Here is a 15835-nt window from a genome sequence, read left to right as displayed (position 1 = left end):
TTTTGTCATCTTATTCAATTGCAAAAAAAAAAAAAAAAAGATCAAGTGAGAAATGATGGCTTCGCTGGAACGTGATCCACAGTGTCTCTTGGGTGCCTTGAAATCAAATCATAGAAATTGTGTTTTTTTTTTTCAAAATAAAAATCCAAACTTGTCCTGAGTGCAATCCTATAGCTGCTCCTTTCCGCCTCTCTCTCGGTTCATCTTCTTCATTTTCATCCTGCGGTTCTGGAACCAGATCTTGACTTGCCTCTCGCTCAGGCTTAGGATGCGGGCCACCTCGTAGCGCCGGTCCCGGCTCAGGTACATGTTGTACAGGAACTCCTTCTCCAGCTCTAGAGTCTGATATTTGGTGTAGGGACAGCGCTTCTTCCGACTGGAGCGTGCGTGGATCCAGTTCGCTGCCGGGTTGCCTGCGTGCACAAATTGGGAGCCACAAAAAAATAAATAAATAAATAAATAAATAAATAGGATTGTTTTTGGAAACACAAGAGAACCCTACATTCCCATCCAGGTGTTTCCTTACGAGCATCTATTTCGGGAGTGTTGTGATTGACCCCCCAATGCGCGCACAAAAAAGTGCAGAATCCTGTGTAATAACTCAAAAAAAAAAAAAGAAAACAGGGCGGGTTCCGTCCGTACTGGGCCGCGGTGTAGCAGTGGGCTCCAGGACACTTTTATGGGTCAGTAAAACATCCCGTTTTACGCAGTCAGCTCACACAGTTATAAATCAGCCCTGGGGGCGATTTGCATGCATGCGCTTCTACTTACTTGGGTCAACTTGTTTCTCCTCTTTGGGCTCGCTGTGGCTGGAAAGTTCACTTCCACTCTGCGCCCTCTCCGGACCTTCGGGGACATCCTCGACAAAAGGCCGACTTCGAGGCTCCTGGCCCGGCTTGGCGTCGCGGATCTTCGGCGGGGAACGCTCCGGCTTCGGAGCACAGGGCGCGCGTCGGCCGGGGGGGAATCCGGCGAAGCGGGGGACGAGGTCGGGGACCGGGTCCATCCAGGGTCGCGCCCCAACGCATCTTGGGTCGGACTGGTGCGCGTACGGGTGGTGGTAGAGCCCCTGCGGATGAACCGGCGGCCACGACGGGGGGAAGACGGTGGATTTGGGAGCGAAATTGCAGGAGGAGAAGTCAGCGAGGTGCTCCCCGGCGCCCGGTGGCCTGGTGGGGGCCATCGTGTGCGGGGGAGGCTGAATGAAGCGGGAGCCGTACACGTCCTCCGCGTCCGGACCGAGAACGGCGTCAGCGTAGCAGCTGGCGAGGGCGCCGCTGGAAGACATTTTTTTGTTTTGATGCGAGCACTCAAAATAAAACGACTCGCACTCTTAAGGGGGAAGCTCCCCTCTATGAACAATCATAGTATTTTTTGCTTGCCTGCGTCTGCACGGATTGGTTACACGGATCACGTGATCATATTTACTAATACTGCCAGTAAATCAAGCCTACCTTAATGCACCCCCCTTTGCTTTTTTTTCGTATTTTATTTTTTTCCCCCTCTCTCTAATTTGAATAGGAGAAATATAAACACGACTCGATTACGTGTGAACAATTAAGTAACTACAACACATACGCCTCGCGCGCTCACGTGAAAGCTAGTTCCGTTACTCTCAGTAAAAAAAAGCTTTATAGACTACTAGAATCCTAATAAAATAGATGTAAAAACACATTGTAAAATAAAAAAATAAAAAATGAACAAATAACAGGCTCCAATGTTCCTAATCGACTTGGAAACGTGTTTTTTTTTACACCGAGTTAGAATAAGCGGGAATTAAATATTAAGAGAGTAATAATAATGACGCTACTGACCTAATATATATGTGTGTATCAATAATGTTTTATGGAGTGTGTGTGATTATACACGTCATCTATAATAAAAAGAAAAGACTTGAGGAAGCACATCTGCATGTTCCAATTTAAATGTAGCTTTAATTTTTGTTTTGCAAAAAAAAAAAAAACAAAACATTTTGGACTTGAACCAAAGGTGAGCACTAAAATTAAAAAATGATTCTTCTTAGCCTCATTTGATATTTGCACAACTCCCTTTTTCCATTGTATAAAATTTAAAATGTAATATTAATAAGTACTAAGCTGTGTTTTTTTAATGAATCATTTCAGTTTCGACACAGAAAACAAACTACACAAGCAGTGTTGATCATTTTATTGCAAGAGATTGTACATGCCACACACATGCAACACATATAAAGCATACATGAACCTTGTTTTTGAGCCCATTTATAGGCCAGTGGGAACACATTTTGTGCTGAGCTCATGCTTCACACACAAACACGACCATACACAGAAATACACGGACAGTGGGCACCTATCTGCAGAAATCTACATCACACTGACCACTTTACTAGGGACTCCACACAAAACAATATTACAAACAACTCTGAGTATGATACAGTGTAATTGGACACTACTTCAATCACTATAGTATGGTTATTTTTGAAGTGGTGTTCAGAATGATCCCGTTTTACTTTGTTGGTCCCAAAAATGACAATTAATAATACAATTAATGTATCTATCTATGCCAGTGACGTATAGTGACACCTTTTTCTGAGATTTTTGTCAGTTTTTTTTTTCGAATGTAAAATAAGTATGTGCCTATGTGCTCAATACAAGTTGTGAAACGCTGCATAAGATTGTGTGAGTGTGCCTAATAAAGTGACCGTTGAATGGCCAGTAATGTAGGACCCAAATCGTGTGAGAAATAACACCAAGCAACGTCCACTGCCACAGTAAACCAAAAGTGAACGTCGTAAAGATAATACGAAGGTGCCTTGAGATACGAGTGACTTGCTTGAAGAGTTATTCCCGATACAATTTTTTTTTGGGGGGCTCTCGTGAGTGCAAATATTATATAAAAGCCCTGAACTCAATTCAGTTCACTTCACAATAAGCAGCGGTTTGGCAAATAGCGACCATTAAAAACAAAAGCGGTTTCAAGCTGTTTTTGCCACTGCGATTGAAGTTTACTGTCCAATTAAACATAAAACTAAGAGAATTTCCTTAGTATTTCAAATAAGCAAACTATGATGCCTTAGGAACGACCCCCCGACTAGCTTAATGCTAACATAAGTAGAAAATGCCATCGATATGCTAACAGTGAGCATCAATAGTCATGGTTTTACAAACCTTGAAGCATGTTGAAATACAAAGGATGGTAGAACACTCGAGACATACCGTATATCACAATACTCACAGACATATATTCTACGAAAAGTATTGAATATTATGGCAACTTACTGAGTGGTAGTAGAAAAAAAAAATCAATTCTTCTTCGTTTGTGTCTGTCTTATACAATGCTGCCTCCTGGTGGTCAGAGGGGGCATACCAAAAAGCGCTGATTTGCATTTTAGCATGAAGTTTTGATTTTTAAAAAACATTTAATGCTTTGTTGTTCTAAATGGACTGATCCACTACATTGTGGGTTTTTTTGTGTTTTTTTTTTTTTTTTTTACCCAAAATGACCCAAATGTTTGAGTTGGTCCATACGAAATGAATTTGGGGGTGGTTTTGTGTGAAACAATTTAGCAAGTTGAGTAAAATTAACCCCAAGTAGTCTATCATTGATGAGTGTACACAATGTTTTATTAAAGTACAATTTTATAGAGTGCTGTTTTTTCTTATTCAAAACAAAGAAAAAAATCTGGAACAGATTAATGGCATTTCTATTCATTTCAATAGGAAAAGATGATTTGAGTGTATCGTATCTCATATCTCAAGGCACCTGTGTAGTGCTAACGTGATGCATCAATACTACTACAGGGAATCCACATGACACTTCAGGAGAAAGTGAGATTGCAGTTCAATTCCCGCACTCGACCTTCGCGGTTCATCTTCTTGAGCTTCATCCGGCGATTCTGGAACCAGATCTTGACCTGTCTGTCGCTCAGGTTGACGCTCCTGCTGATCTCTAGCCGGCGCTCTCGGCTCAGGTACATGTTGAACAGGAACTCCTTCTCCAGCTCTAAGGTCTGATGCTTGGTGTAAGGACAGCGCTTCTTCCGGCCGCTCTTGGCTGTCAACCAGCTGCCGCTTTGGGTGTTGGGATTGTGATCTGGGAAAACAAAAACATATCAGGATTGAGACATGATGTCACACACATCCAAAGAGACACGTTTTAAAAAACTGCTGGGTTAAAAGTAAGACATATTGGGTGGACTAGCTAACCCAGTGATGGGACCAAAAGATGCTGGGTTATTTACACCCAGTGCAGTGGGTTGAGGATTTGACGCACCCCATTGGGTCAAGGTTTAGATCCAACAAGGGTTAACAATTACTCATACTGATGAGTTAAAGAGACCAGGAAACGGGTTACAAAAACTGAGGTCATTTTGTCCAAAAGTAACTTAAAATTTGGATCAAAACTAACCCAAGTTGGGTAAAATAGCGGACCCAGTTCAAAGCCAGTGCTGTGTTATATACCCACTGCATTGGGTTGATAATTTGACGTCATATATTGTGTCACTATTTTAATACAACAAGGGGCAAAAACTATCCACGCTTATGAGTTAAATCTACAAAAAAACAGTCCGCTCTTAAAACCCCTGGGTCAAAAAACAAAAGAAAACAAAAAATACTTTGGTCAAAAATTGGACCTACCCACTACTCGGGTTAATTTTTTCTTCCAGAAAATACCTAAAAAACTGGGTCAAATTGACACAAGTAGCAAGTCGGTCCATTTTTTTCTTTTTTTCTTTTTTTTTTTGACCCAGCAGTTTTAAGGATATATGAAATCCAGGACCTTCCTCACAAACAATTCCTTTCAAATCTGACAAACTCTGGGTTTTCCCCTCAACTTGGAAGTCCACAAAAGAGATCTGACGGCATTGGCTTAGTTCAGTGCACAAGAAAGAATACTTCCAAGTTCCAGGAGTGCAGGAAGGTGTGGTTGAGAAGACTGGAAATCGTTTGTGAAATTTTCTGACCCATCTCATATTTCAGGGGCAAAAAATATATGCATATATGTTTCCCAAACTGTAAAAGTCAATACATTGAGGCTATACCACCCATGGGGATAAGCAATATACTGTACTTCTAAATACACCCACAGTGAATGTACTCTTATAAAAATAGATGTAACGTACATCCAGAAAACAACTCCAATTTGTTGCCTCATGGTAAACTTGTGACAACTGGGGCACATCTCTCCCTTCTACACTAAGGCCAAAAGTGTTCAAAGTCACATGATGCGGAGTACAAAAAAAAGTAGTACGATTGGCGTGCATGTTACAATGTCAACTAATTTTTAAAAAAAAAATCCAAAGCCAAAAGTGGTGAAATTCAAACCCATATATCCATTCAACGATTTTTGTAACACTTGAAAGGACTGGAAAAATAAAACCTCTGTACTAAAGTTCAGGGTGCCAAGACATGAAAAGTAATCCAAACTAATATTTTGTTAAATCTATTTTGAGGATTATTTGTATATTTTCCCAGACCAAAATGTGGTAAAAGTCACGGATGGAAAAAAAAATAGAACCTTAATGGGTGGGTACCAAGCCATTCCAAAGCATAATAAAATTTAAAAATAGCACTTTGGGGATTGTTTTGTACTTTGTCTAGGTCTTGAAATGATGCCAAATTATTTAATTCCACTTCATTGCAAGTATTCGAAATTAATGACAAAAATAGAAGAATACCGTTTTGTGATGAAATGTCCAGTGCCAAGGGTATCCCAAGGTCTTCCTTTTAGGCTGCTAGCAAACAGGTTTGATCATTTGAGGATGCTAGCATGACAGGGTTTGATTCGAAACTGTTTCAAAAATAGTGAGGTTTGTTGTTGAATTTTTTTGTAACTTTTCTAAAGCCAAAAGGGGAGAAATGTCAAGATTAATAATGTGGAGGAAGGAAAATGTAGGGCTATTTTAGGAATTATTTCTATACCCCCAAACCAAAAAGTGATACCTGCAGTCAATGTTCAGGGTAAATAAAAGCTAACCTTTTTGTCTACATACTGCTAATAGCCCAGCGTGAACAGTTTAAAAAAATCATGAACGTCACGACGAACGTAGGAGGCTGTTTTATGTATAAAATAATACACCTCTTCAATTAAGGCCAAAAAGTGGCAAGCGTCAAGGGTGGGAAAAAAAAGTTGTACGTTGGAGGGTGTTATCATTGCAAGTTACAGTCTCAACTAATTGGGGCTAATTTCCTAAGGCTAAACTGCAGTAAAAGTCAAGTGTGAAGCGTTATTAAAAAAGAAAAAAAAAAAGAAGCAAGACAGAATGAAAGTTAAAAAAAAAAGATCAATTTCCTGACAGTCTCGTGACATTGTACAACGTCAAATTACACGATGTCGCTAATGTTATAATCTCAGCTCATATCAGGAACAGCGTGACTAAAAGGAAAAGTCGCTAGAGGGCTGAAAAAAAATTGGAAGTATATGGCATGCACCCCCCCCCATCATTCAAACACTCAAATAGGTTTTGCGTGACCACAGCTTACGTTAATTGTTCCGGTCAAAACTGGAACGCTTTACGAAATCCAATAAAACGGTTTATTGTCTTCAATGACGTCACAATCACTTTATTTGGAGTGTTTGCAAAGATCGGCACGAAATACAATGTTGCTGTTTTTTTTTTACTGATTGAGGGGAAAAATGAAAAGAACAAAATTATTAGCCTTTTAACTGATATTTTTTGGAGGGGATCTGGAACAGTTTAGTTTTATATAATTTCTTCTCAAAATTTGGGAGTTTTAGACTACAGTCCCTTAAATTTAATTCAGATCGATCCGGACTGATTGAATCATTACTTCACTGCTCGAATTTATGAAAGCACAAATTCACACCACGCTATTCATTTTCACAGTTCATCTCCGTTTTCACCACGTTTTTCATGTTTTCACACTGAATATTTATTTCCCTTCTCGTGTCAAATGGAACCCTGAACATGTGTTTCTACAGCGTAACATTTTAGGAATATTGCAAACATTTGGGCCCTTTTGAGAGGAAAATGAATAGTTCCTTCGGGGCTAATAATTCTCATCTTACTCTGTACATGCATGATTTCAATGCGTTTATTTCACCATATCTAAGCCCCTTTGCAATTAAAATGTACTGTCACTAAATCATTTAAATGTCATTTTCGCTTTCAACAAAACCGGAGGCCCAAGCATACTTTACACCCCCCCCCCGCCCTTTTTTAACTTGCATAGGAGAAAAGTTCACTTATAGTATTGCGGCCACAATCTTAACATTTGGCAAATAAAAAGTTCAATCGGGGGTATCACTGCAACGTATCGCGAACGCGCGCACGTAGGAAGAGAAGCGAGAGCGCGCGGGCGTCCAAAGCCTCTCATTAAACATTATGACTGCGGAGGCTTGTTTGTGTTTTATTTTCGCTTTTACGACGCTGGAGGCCAAACCCACCTTTGCCATCCCGCGGCACCAGCAGCTCGGGACTCGACTGTCTCTTGTCTTCCTCCTCCTCTTCTCCTTCTACTTCTTCTTCTTCTTCCTCCTCCTCCTCCTCCTCCTCCACACTGGATGTGCAGCGCTCCGCCGGGCTCGCCGCGGCCACGGGGCTGCGCGGCGGGGCGTCCTTTGTTGCGGGCTGCGGTTGCGGTCCGACCCGGTCCAGCTGCATCAACGTCGGGCTCGGCTGCTGGGGGCAGTGCTGCCTCGCGCCGGCGTACGTTTGGCTGAGTCTGAAATAGCCCGGAACTGGAACCTCGGGGGCGTCGGCTCGGTTCGGTTCGGCCGCAAGGGGGGAGTACGCGTGGAGGGGGCCGTCTGGCTGCTGGCTGACTGTTTGCAGGCGTTTCTCGGTGAACATGCAGCAGTTGCCTTCCTCCTTGATGCCCTGCGCGTACGTACAGTTGGGACTGACGGGCGCCTCTGCCAGTCTGCACGCCCTGCCCGGTTCGCCCCACTGGTGAGCGAAGTACGAGGGGACGCTCATGGCCCCGCCGTGGTGGCCCAGCTCGCCCCTTTTGGCCAAAGACGGCACCTGCAGTCCACAGGTTTGCATCACGTAGTCAGACGCGGGCGGCGTGTACGCGAAAGCGTCCATTAGGAAGGGGTTAGCCGCAGCGGAGTTGGTGGGGAAGGACATTTTGGCCGTCCTCTGGAAGCTGACATATCTGCGCCGTGAGTCGGCGTGCGCGCGGACCACATGACGAGCCCACCAATGAGCTTTGAAAGTGGCCTTGACACGCACTGCAGCTCAGCCCGAAGGCGCAGTCTGCAGCGACACCTAGAACCAACACTTGAAATTGGTTCATACGAAGCACTGCTGAGGTGGTGGGGGTGGGGGTTGTTGTGGTTGGGGCCTGGCAGCAGAGGCTGCGCGTGTAACATTGTCCTTTCACGAGAAAAAAAAAAATACGGTCACCTTATATACCAACAAATTTGGAACATCATCTCATCGCAATTTGTTTTCCTCAACGTCGTAATTTAATACACGATTTTCCCCATGTATTGTTTCACAAGCACAAGCAATATATCGATTTGTACAATAAGCAATATCTGATTCATGATACAAATGTTTTGCTTCTACTTTTGATTTAAAATGGTTTCACCTCAAGCTATGACACGTCTTCAAAGCACTCGTTCCAATCCAGAGACCACATAAGCAATGTATTTCATGTTTACGTCATGTTTTGTGGTCAACCACGTGGGTACAATTACATTCTGTAATTACTTTCCGGAATTTTCCATCTTTTTGTGATCAGTTCTCCATTGAGTTACTTCATTTAAAATCGATTGCATGTCAAGATTTTGCTCCACGTTTTTTTTTTTTTTGTCGTGACACACAATACTGTACAGCGCAAATGACAGAGAAGAAAAACTTGTTAAATACTTCTGGAAGGATGAAGAAATTTCTTTTCCCCAGAAAATAATTTATTCCATGCACGTGTAATTGGGTTATTTTGTTCCTGGTGTTGTTTTTGTCTGCACAAATGGCAATTTGTAAAAAGTGGCAGATAAAGCAAATTGTTGCGGGACAAAAATACATCGTTTTTTTTTGTTTTTTTTTTTAGTCATGTTAAAATTATTACTGAAAAACATTTTAAGCAACCAATTTTTAAAAATATTTTGTCCCTGCCACATTTTGAAAGTAGTTCAAAGCCCTACTTTTTTTTCAGGACATTCTGAACATTGAAATCGATTATGAAATTCTAGACCGTTTTCGTCAATGACGGGAAACACCGAACTGTAATGTCGTTTTTTATTTTCCTTTTACATGCGTCACCATACACACATATTATGTACACAATATGTCTCAACGACAAACCCTTGAAAAAAAATACGCGTGAGTATAATTGCACACTTTTTAAATATATCTTAAAGCAAAATACAATCGGGGTGGAGCACAGTTTTAGTGGGTGTTACATTTGCACCGAGACGTTAAATGATTGCACCGAGACGTTAAATTAGAGGATCTGTATAAGGAATCCTCATGAAATCCCAGCATAGGGAAAATTTGTGCGTTCAAGTTCAAAAAAAAAAAAAAAAGATTGTACATACAGAGAGAATAATTATTACACTATTTATGGATTATTGATCGGTGTGTTTTGTTACATATGAACTCGCCACTGATGCTCAAAATAAAGCTTGAAAATGTTGACATTAAATAAAATAATTAATCCATTCCATCGTAAAACTTCATCCACTATACAGGCAAAGTTTCACAGTAGCCTTTAACTATTGTCAAATGTCATACGAATGTAAAAATAAGTTACCCAGTGTTAATACGGTCTGAAAATGTACAAATAAATTCAATCGACAGACAAATGATGAAAGCGTATTGTGGCACTCTTACAAGATGACTCCTGTCACACACCTACAAATATATATATATATATATATATATATACACGCACATCCGTGGGACTGAGCCGAAAATAAACCGCAAAGCCGACATGTGTCGTAATCATTAAGCCAGTTTGTTTCGTAGATTGCTTCAACCCACTCTTCGAAATTACAAGGCTGCCCTCTTGTGGTCGTTTTCCAAAACGACGTACACAGTCGCCAATGTCATTTCACTGCTGGATTTTGATGGCAAAGCAATTAAACGCTTCGTCAAATTTATTTAATGCCCCCCCCCTTCTTTCCCCGGTCAATTCGAATTAAAAATACATCAACGCATCTGATCACATGGATTTAAGGAGAATGAGGCAGTCACACTCACGTCCATTGAGAAAACCCAAAAGTCCACATCCAGGTTGGTTCATGTTGAATGTCCAACATTTGTCCCAAAAAAAGATGTCTCCGGCTCCTTGGACATTTGCAACTGTACTTTGAGGCAGGAAAAGAAGGTCTGCATGTGGAGAAGTTGGATGAAGGCGAGGTTAAGGGGGGTGGGGGCCTCGAATGTCCAATAGCCCCTTATTTAGCAGTTTACAGCTGCTTTTATGATTGTGTCTAGACGGTTCAAGGTTTAGTAAACAATCCAGTGTGTGAAAGGAGGGGAAATAAAGGCGTGAGGAGACACATTTCTCCCAAGGCTTAAAAAAAAAGTTTCCCTGTCAGCTGTTATTTATTTAGTTTTACATTTTTGCTTGACACATAGACACCACATGACATGCATCCTTTAAATGGACATACGCACGAATAAATAATGTTCCAAAAAATAGTTGGTTGATCAGCCCAGGAGAAATTAATAAATAAAATTGAAGTAGAGGCGTGACGTCACACTGCCTTTTCGAACACATGGCGCCTGACATATGCAGAAGGAAGCAAGTCTTTGGCGAATATATATATATATATAGTATTGTTAGTGTATTTCTACTGTGTATCAGAAGAGGGGGTTGCCAGTGAAGTACTGTAGACGGTCGCGGTTGAGCTTCTTCTCCTTCATTCGTCTGTTTTGGAACCAGATCTTGACTTGGCGGTCGGACAGGTTGAGCATCCTGGAGAGCTGCAGGCGCTTCTCCTTATTGATGTAGACGTTGAAGAAGAACTCTCGTTCAAGTTCTCGGATCTGGTACTTGGAGTAGGGACACCTTTTCTTCCGTGACTTGCTGGACGAGGCTGGACACAAACGGACAAGACGGGGAATTGGGAAAGTTGGAAAGAAGGCAACAAAATCAAACAGAGATTCCTTTTTCGAAACGTGTGAGAAAATATACGCGAGTAACGCCCAGCGATTTCTTTTTGCGTGATCCAGCATTGCGCTTGAATTCATTTTGCGCTTATTTTTGCCTATGACTCACATATGTGCACCGAACGTGCATTTCACAGTATTTTGTTGCGCAATACAGTCCTCGTAGACATGCCCTATTTCCATGTAGTTCAAGCTTTTAGTTTTCCATCTCCAAACTCCAAGATACTGTTTTTGCATATTTAACAAATACAATTCAGTCAGGCTGTTCCCCATTGGTTAGCATCAGTAAACCACTTGCTTTGCAAGAGTTAGCTAACATTGATATCAACATATCGCGTGCGCAATAAAAAAAATCATGAAAATACACCGACGTGTGACGCTATTGAATGACCGCCTAACGCAAGCAAAAGGTGCACGGAAATTTTTGAGGGGTTTTCAACCACTCCCAGTGAATTCCACGTAACTTGCATTAACATATGCATAAATTACCACGAGGTGCATATATATGTATATATTCTATGTTTGTTAGCATGTGCAAATGGCACGACTCAATAAAACGACTCCCTATCCCAGTAATGAGTTTATCTCTTCAAATTCAACTACAATCCATTTACGCCGTCTCAAGTTAAACGCATATGGTGCAGGATGCACACTTAACATGACCAAAGCAGGCACTGAGGCTTTCTCTCTTTATTTGACCATCGCTCGCTCATCCAATTATCGCCACAGGAAATGACGCTAAAAATCCCAAATGGTTATTCGTGTTCATGCAAAACAAATTCGACGATGAGGCGTTTTAGACTGACACAATCGTTAAATATAGTAAAGTAACCAGTCATATTTAAAATTAAAATCCAGTATTTCAGTAATTCGTCTGGTGGTTTTTAAATTAATCAGCACTATTTTTGTTTGCTTGTTCCTTTTTAGGCGCCCATGCGGCACTACTGAGATGAACAAAAGTGCACTTTTATCAACCCATTCCTTTCCAACTCAATCATGAAAATAGCACTTAAACATTTTTTTCCACTTATTTTGCGCACATATATGCGTGGTAACGTCAGCTTATATCTCATTCGTCCCCTATGTCGTAAATCAGGAATGCAACATTTGAGGTATAAATTTAAACACATTGTTTCCGGATATACAAACGTAATGGCGAAAGCTGCATTTAAATGAGTCTTTTTAAAAAATAGCACGGAAACATTTACTTTTAGACACTTGTATTCGCGCATGGCGTGTAACAATATTTCTTCTTTTGTAATCAGTATAATAAATTTAAAAAATAGGTTGTTGGTGGTGGGGGGGGGGGGATAAACTTCTTGCCTTTCAAGGTGATGTTGCCAGTTTATTTGTGACGCTCATGTTGCCAGAGAGAAACCTGGCTGGAAAGATGTAAATAAAGCTCTTTTGTGGGGCTCCTGATACAACAGGCTTGCCACCGGAGTACAGCAGGGCAAGCGCGCGTATGGTAACAGTTTCCCATTGTAAATGCCTTTACTGCCGTAAAGAACATCTTATTGGGATATAAAACGCTTTTGCATGCTTATAAAGCCGCACACGAGCGCGCGCGGCCGCGGCGAAGGACACGCCATTGTCCACGCTGGACTCTGCCCTAATAAAGGGGCGCTATACAACCCACTCTGCTGGCTGTTCTTGTCGCCACAGTTGGACGACGAGTCGTCGTCCACGCTGGCCGCCGTGTCTCCGGCGCGCTGGTCCACTTTGGCGTCCCCGGCCGCGTCCTCGGCAGCTTTTTGCCTGGGCTGCGGCGGCGGCGGCGGCGGCTCGGCGGCGTTCTTGTCCGGGTTGGAGCCGTCGAAGAACTGGTCGAAGCCCTGCGGCAGGACCCCGTTGCGTCCCACGCCGGGGAAGAGGTTGCAGGGCGAGCCGGTGCCCGCGTGGTGGCCGCCGCCGTACAGGTTCTCGCTTTTGAAGGACGACTGGATCAAATCCCGGTGCATGATCTCCTCCGAGGAGTAGTAGGACGCGTAGTTGCCCCGGTAGTGCCATTTGCTGGGGTGCTCCAGTCCGTAATCCCTGAAGGAGACCTCGCGAACAGGTTGTCCGATGTTGGCCGAGTAGGGGAAATTCACCTGGCACGAGGTGCTTTGCGGCAAAAAGGAGGAGACGGACGTGAAATCGGGTGTGGAGACGTAGTAAGTGCAGCTGGGCAGATACATGTTGGACGCGCGCTCGTCGTAGTCCGTCATGTCTGCGGCGACGGGTGGAGAAAGCGGAGGAGGAGACTTCTTCTCCGCGGCTTGTGTCCTTTCAACTTAGCCCGTTTGGCTCGCCAGTCCCGACGCGAGCAAAGAGCCGCGAGCGGGCTCGCTATACATCTTGATCGATTCTTGAGGTAATTGTGTCATGTGATCCACGGCCAAGAAATTACCATACATCAATATCGGTCATTAAAAAAAAAAAAGCCGTCCTGAGAAACTCATGTGAGACGGTGGGAGAGCCTCCATTGGCTCCCTGGATGCTGGGGGAAACTCCTCTCTTGCGCCATCGGGAACAAGTACAAGACGAAGAAGAGGAACTGCGATATTTTCATTCAGTCTCACTCATTGACAACAAGTTGACAAGTTGCCGTTCGCGAGGTTGCCCCCCCACCCCCCACCACCTCCTCCCACGCACGTCCGTGGACGCGGAAGCATTGACGTTGACCTCCAGCCTTATTAATGAAGGGCGTACGAGGCGGCAGGGAAAAAAAAACGCCAAGGCCACATGCACGTCCATGTTAGAACAGCAAGCAGCACAAAGACGCCACATGTCATTGTGCACTTGAAGCCTCATTGCGCCGGGGCGATATGATGCTTGGCGCACTTAAACAAACGCACGATGGCTTCTAATTCGACATTCTTTATTGTCCTGCGCGCAATAAAACAGACGCTTGGATAAATACAACACGTACCCCCCCCCCCCACACACACACACACACGTGCACACTTCCCTTCCCCACTTTCCATTCCCGTCCCTCGCGAGGGAAGTGATAAGCAATCGTACAAGAAATTAACTTGAGGAATATGCACTTAAAATGCAATTAAGAGGCTTGATGATGGCTCAAATGAGGATGAAGGGAGTGGAAGGACACGCGTACGAATCACAGTGCACGAATCTCAACCGTTGCGACGTACACGTGTATTATTGAATATGGCTGCAAATTCGTGTCAATTTATCGATGGATAGATAAAAGGGCTGAACGATTTTGAAAATCAACTCCAAATGGAGTTGTTTTCCTCGATGTTGAGACTATTTGATATCCAACACACGAACAATAAATTCATCTGAGTTAAAATGAACAATATCTGATTGACTTTATGCACAAAGGTTTCGGCTAAAATGCTTTCACCCTAAACTGACGCACACGTGTGTACACACACACACACACACACACACACACACACACACACACACACACACACACACACACACAAAAACCGTCTGCAGCATGCGTGTCAATAAATAAGTGCATAAATAAAAGACTAAATGTAGGACTCTACTTATAGCTGCATTTGCCAGTTTTGTCTTGTGCTCCCATGGCGACTACTGACGGATTACATTGTTAAAAAAAAAAAAAAAACACTTTAAAAATCAAAATGAGGAGCTGTGTGTAGTTGCAGCCTATAAATTGCTTGGATCGTCCGGTGTCTATGTGGCGAATATCTTTTTGCAGCATTACATTGCGAAAGGAGAGGAAAAAAAGCACTATTTTAAAGGTAAAAATGGAGAGTAACTTTCTTGTTTACCCTTCACTGAACCACGCGCACTGTGTGTGACGACTGCAAACACGCCCGCGCGCGCGCACACACGCTCACCCACCCAATAAACACATTATGCAGTTTTAAAGCGTTACGTTACCACAGGAAAGGCTAAAAGGCCCAGAGCAGTAGTTTTATCTCCGAGAAAAGTTTTACTTTTATTCTATTCTATTTATTTACTTGAGCATCTGAAACCCATTGGCTCCCTTCTTTTCTTATGTGAGACAGATTAAAGGGACAAAAAAGATAATTTGAAAATAATTTGTCTCGGAAAGATGCTCTATAAGCACATTGACATATACTACAAAATATTTTTATGACAGAATATTACAAAGCTTTATTTTTAGATGTGCTTCTATTTAAAAGAATAGATTATTCCAACAAATAGAGATGTATTTCATAATTTAATGATTCTTGCATGTTTTGAATGATGAACGAGTCTTGCATATTTTTGCTTCTCTTTGACACCCTCGCGTCATTATATTTGCTGTAAAATATGCCACGTGTTTTTATTTGAAAAAACACACACACACACACACACACACACACACTTATAGACGAGGGAGATAAATAGAACTGGTTCATTTGTACGATTCTGTTTATCATCTTTCCTTCCCTTCTAATAAAAATAATGTAAAAAATAAACTCAGTCCAAATGAAGTGCAGTCACTATTTCCAACAGTGTCTTTTTTAATTTTATTTACTTTACTGCTAACTGTGTTTAGTATTTGTAGCTTTTTCGTCCATATTTTTCAGCACAGTTATGACCAAACAACATTCCACGAATACTCTTTTTGGAAAACTCGATCCTTAAAATATGTATGGATCAATGGTTGTCTCACTCATATTCTGAATCAAATTAAGTCTGATTTTATCAGTGTCTGATTACGGAAACAATAAAAAGCATATTGACTAAGAACCACACCATTTATTTAACAAGGGAAAAGACCGACTTGGCTCACAATTGATCATATTGGTTCTTTTTTTTTCACGGCTAATATATATATAT

At 42.2% G+C, this 15835-nt stretch overlaps 3 protein-coding genes across 3 annotated transcripts in view; all 3 read right to left on the bottom strand.

Moving 5' to 3' along the window:
* The window catches only part of hoxd9a (homeobox D9a), a 2902-nt gene extending 1285 nt beyond the window's left edge, over positions 1-1617 (bottom strand). Inside the window, exons 1-2 of the mRNA XM_019857576.1 lie at positions 772-1617; positions 172-413 (exon numbers count right to left, since the gene is read on the bottom strand). Coding sequence (XP_019713135.1) covers positions 172-413; positions 772-1288 — 759 coding nt within the window. The 5' untranslated portion in view covers positions 1289-1617. The remainder of the gene's footprint in view (positions 1-171; positions 414-771) is intronic.
* Positions 1618-2151: 534 nt separating this feature from the next.
* Positions 2152-10259, bottom strand: hoxd10a (homeobox D10a). Its single transcript, XM_019857618.1, has 3 exons — positions 10151-10259; positions 7387-8320; positions 2152-4071 (listed from the first exon to the last, which is right to left on the bottom strand). The coding sequence occupies exons 2-3, from the start codon at positions 8069-8071 to the stop codon at positions 3797-3799; spliced, it is 960 nt and encodes a 319-aa protein (XP_019713177.1). The 5' UTR covers positions 8072-8320; positions 10151-10259; the 3' UTR covers positions 2152-3796.
* A 472-nt stretch (positions 10260-10731) lies between these two features.
* On the bottom strand, positions 10732-14279 carry hoxd11a (homeobox D11a). The gene is made up of 2 exons (XM_019857620.1): positions 12705-14279; positions 10732-10992 (listed from the first exon to the last, which is right to left on the bottom strand). The coding sequence occupies exons 1-2, from the start codon at positions 13273-13275 to the stop codon at positions 10757-10759; spliced, it is 807 nt and encodes a 268-aa protein (XP_019713179.1). The 5' UTR covers positions 13276-14279; the 3' UTR covers positions 10732-10756.
* Positions 14280-15835: the final 1556 nt, after the last annotated feature.

This window comes from Hippocampus comes, unplaced genomic scaffold (genome assembly GCF_001891065.2).
Source record: "Hippocampus comes isolate QL1 unplaced genomic scaffold, H_comes_QL1_v1.1 scaffold359, whole genome shotgun sequence".
In the NCBI taxonomy this organism is placed as follows: domain Eukaryota; kingdom Metazoa; phylum Chordata; class Actinopteri; order Syngnathiformes; family Syngnathidae; genus Hippocampus; species Hippocampus comes.
This window is presented reverse-complemented; position numbering and strand designations above follow the sequence as displayed.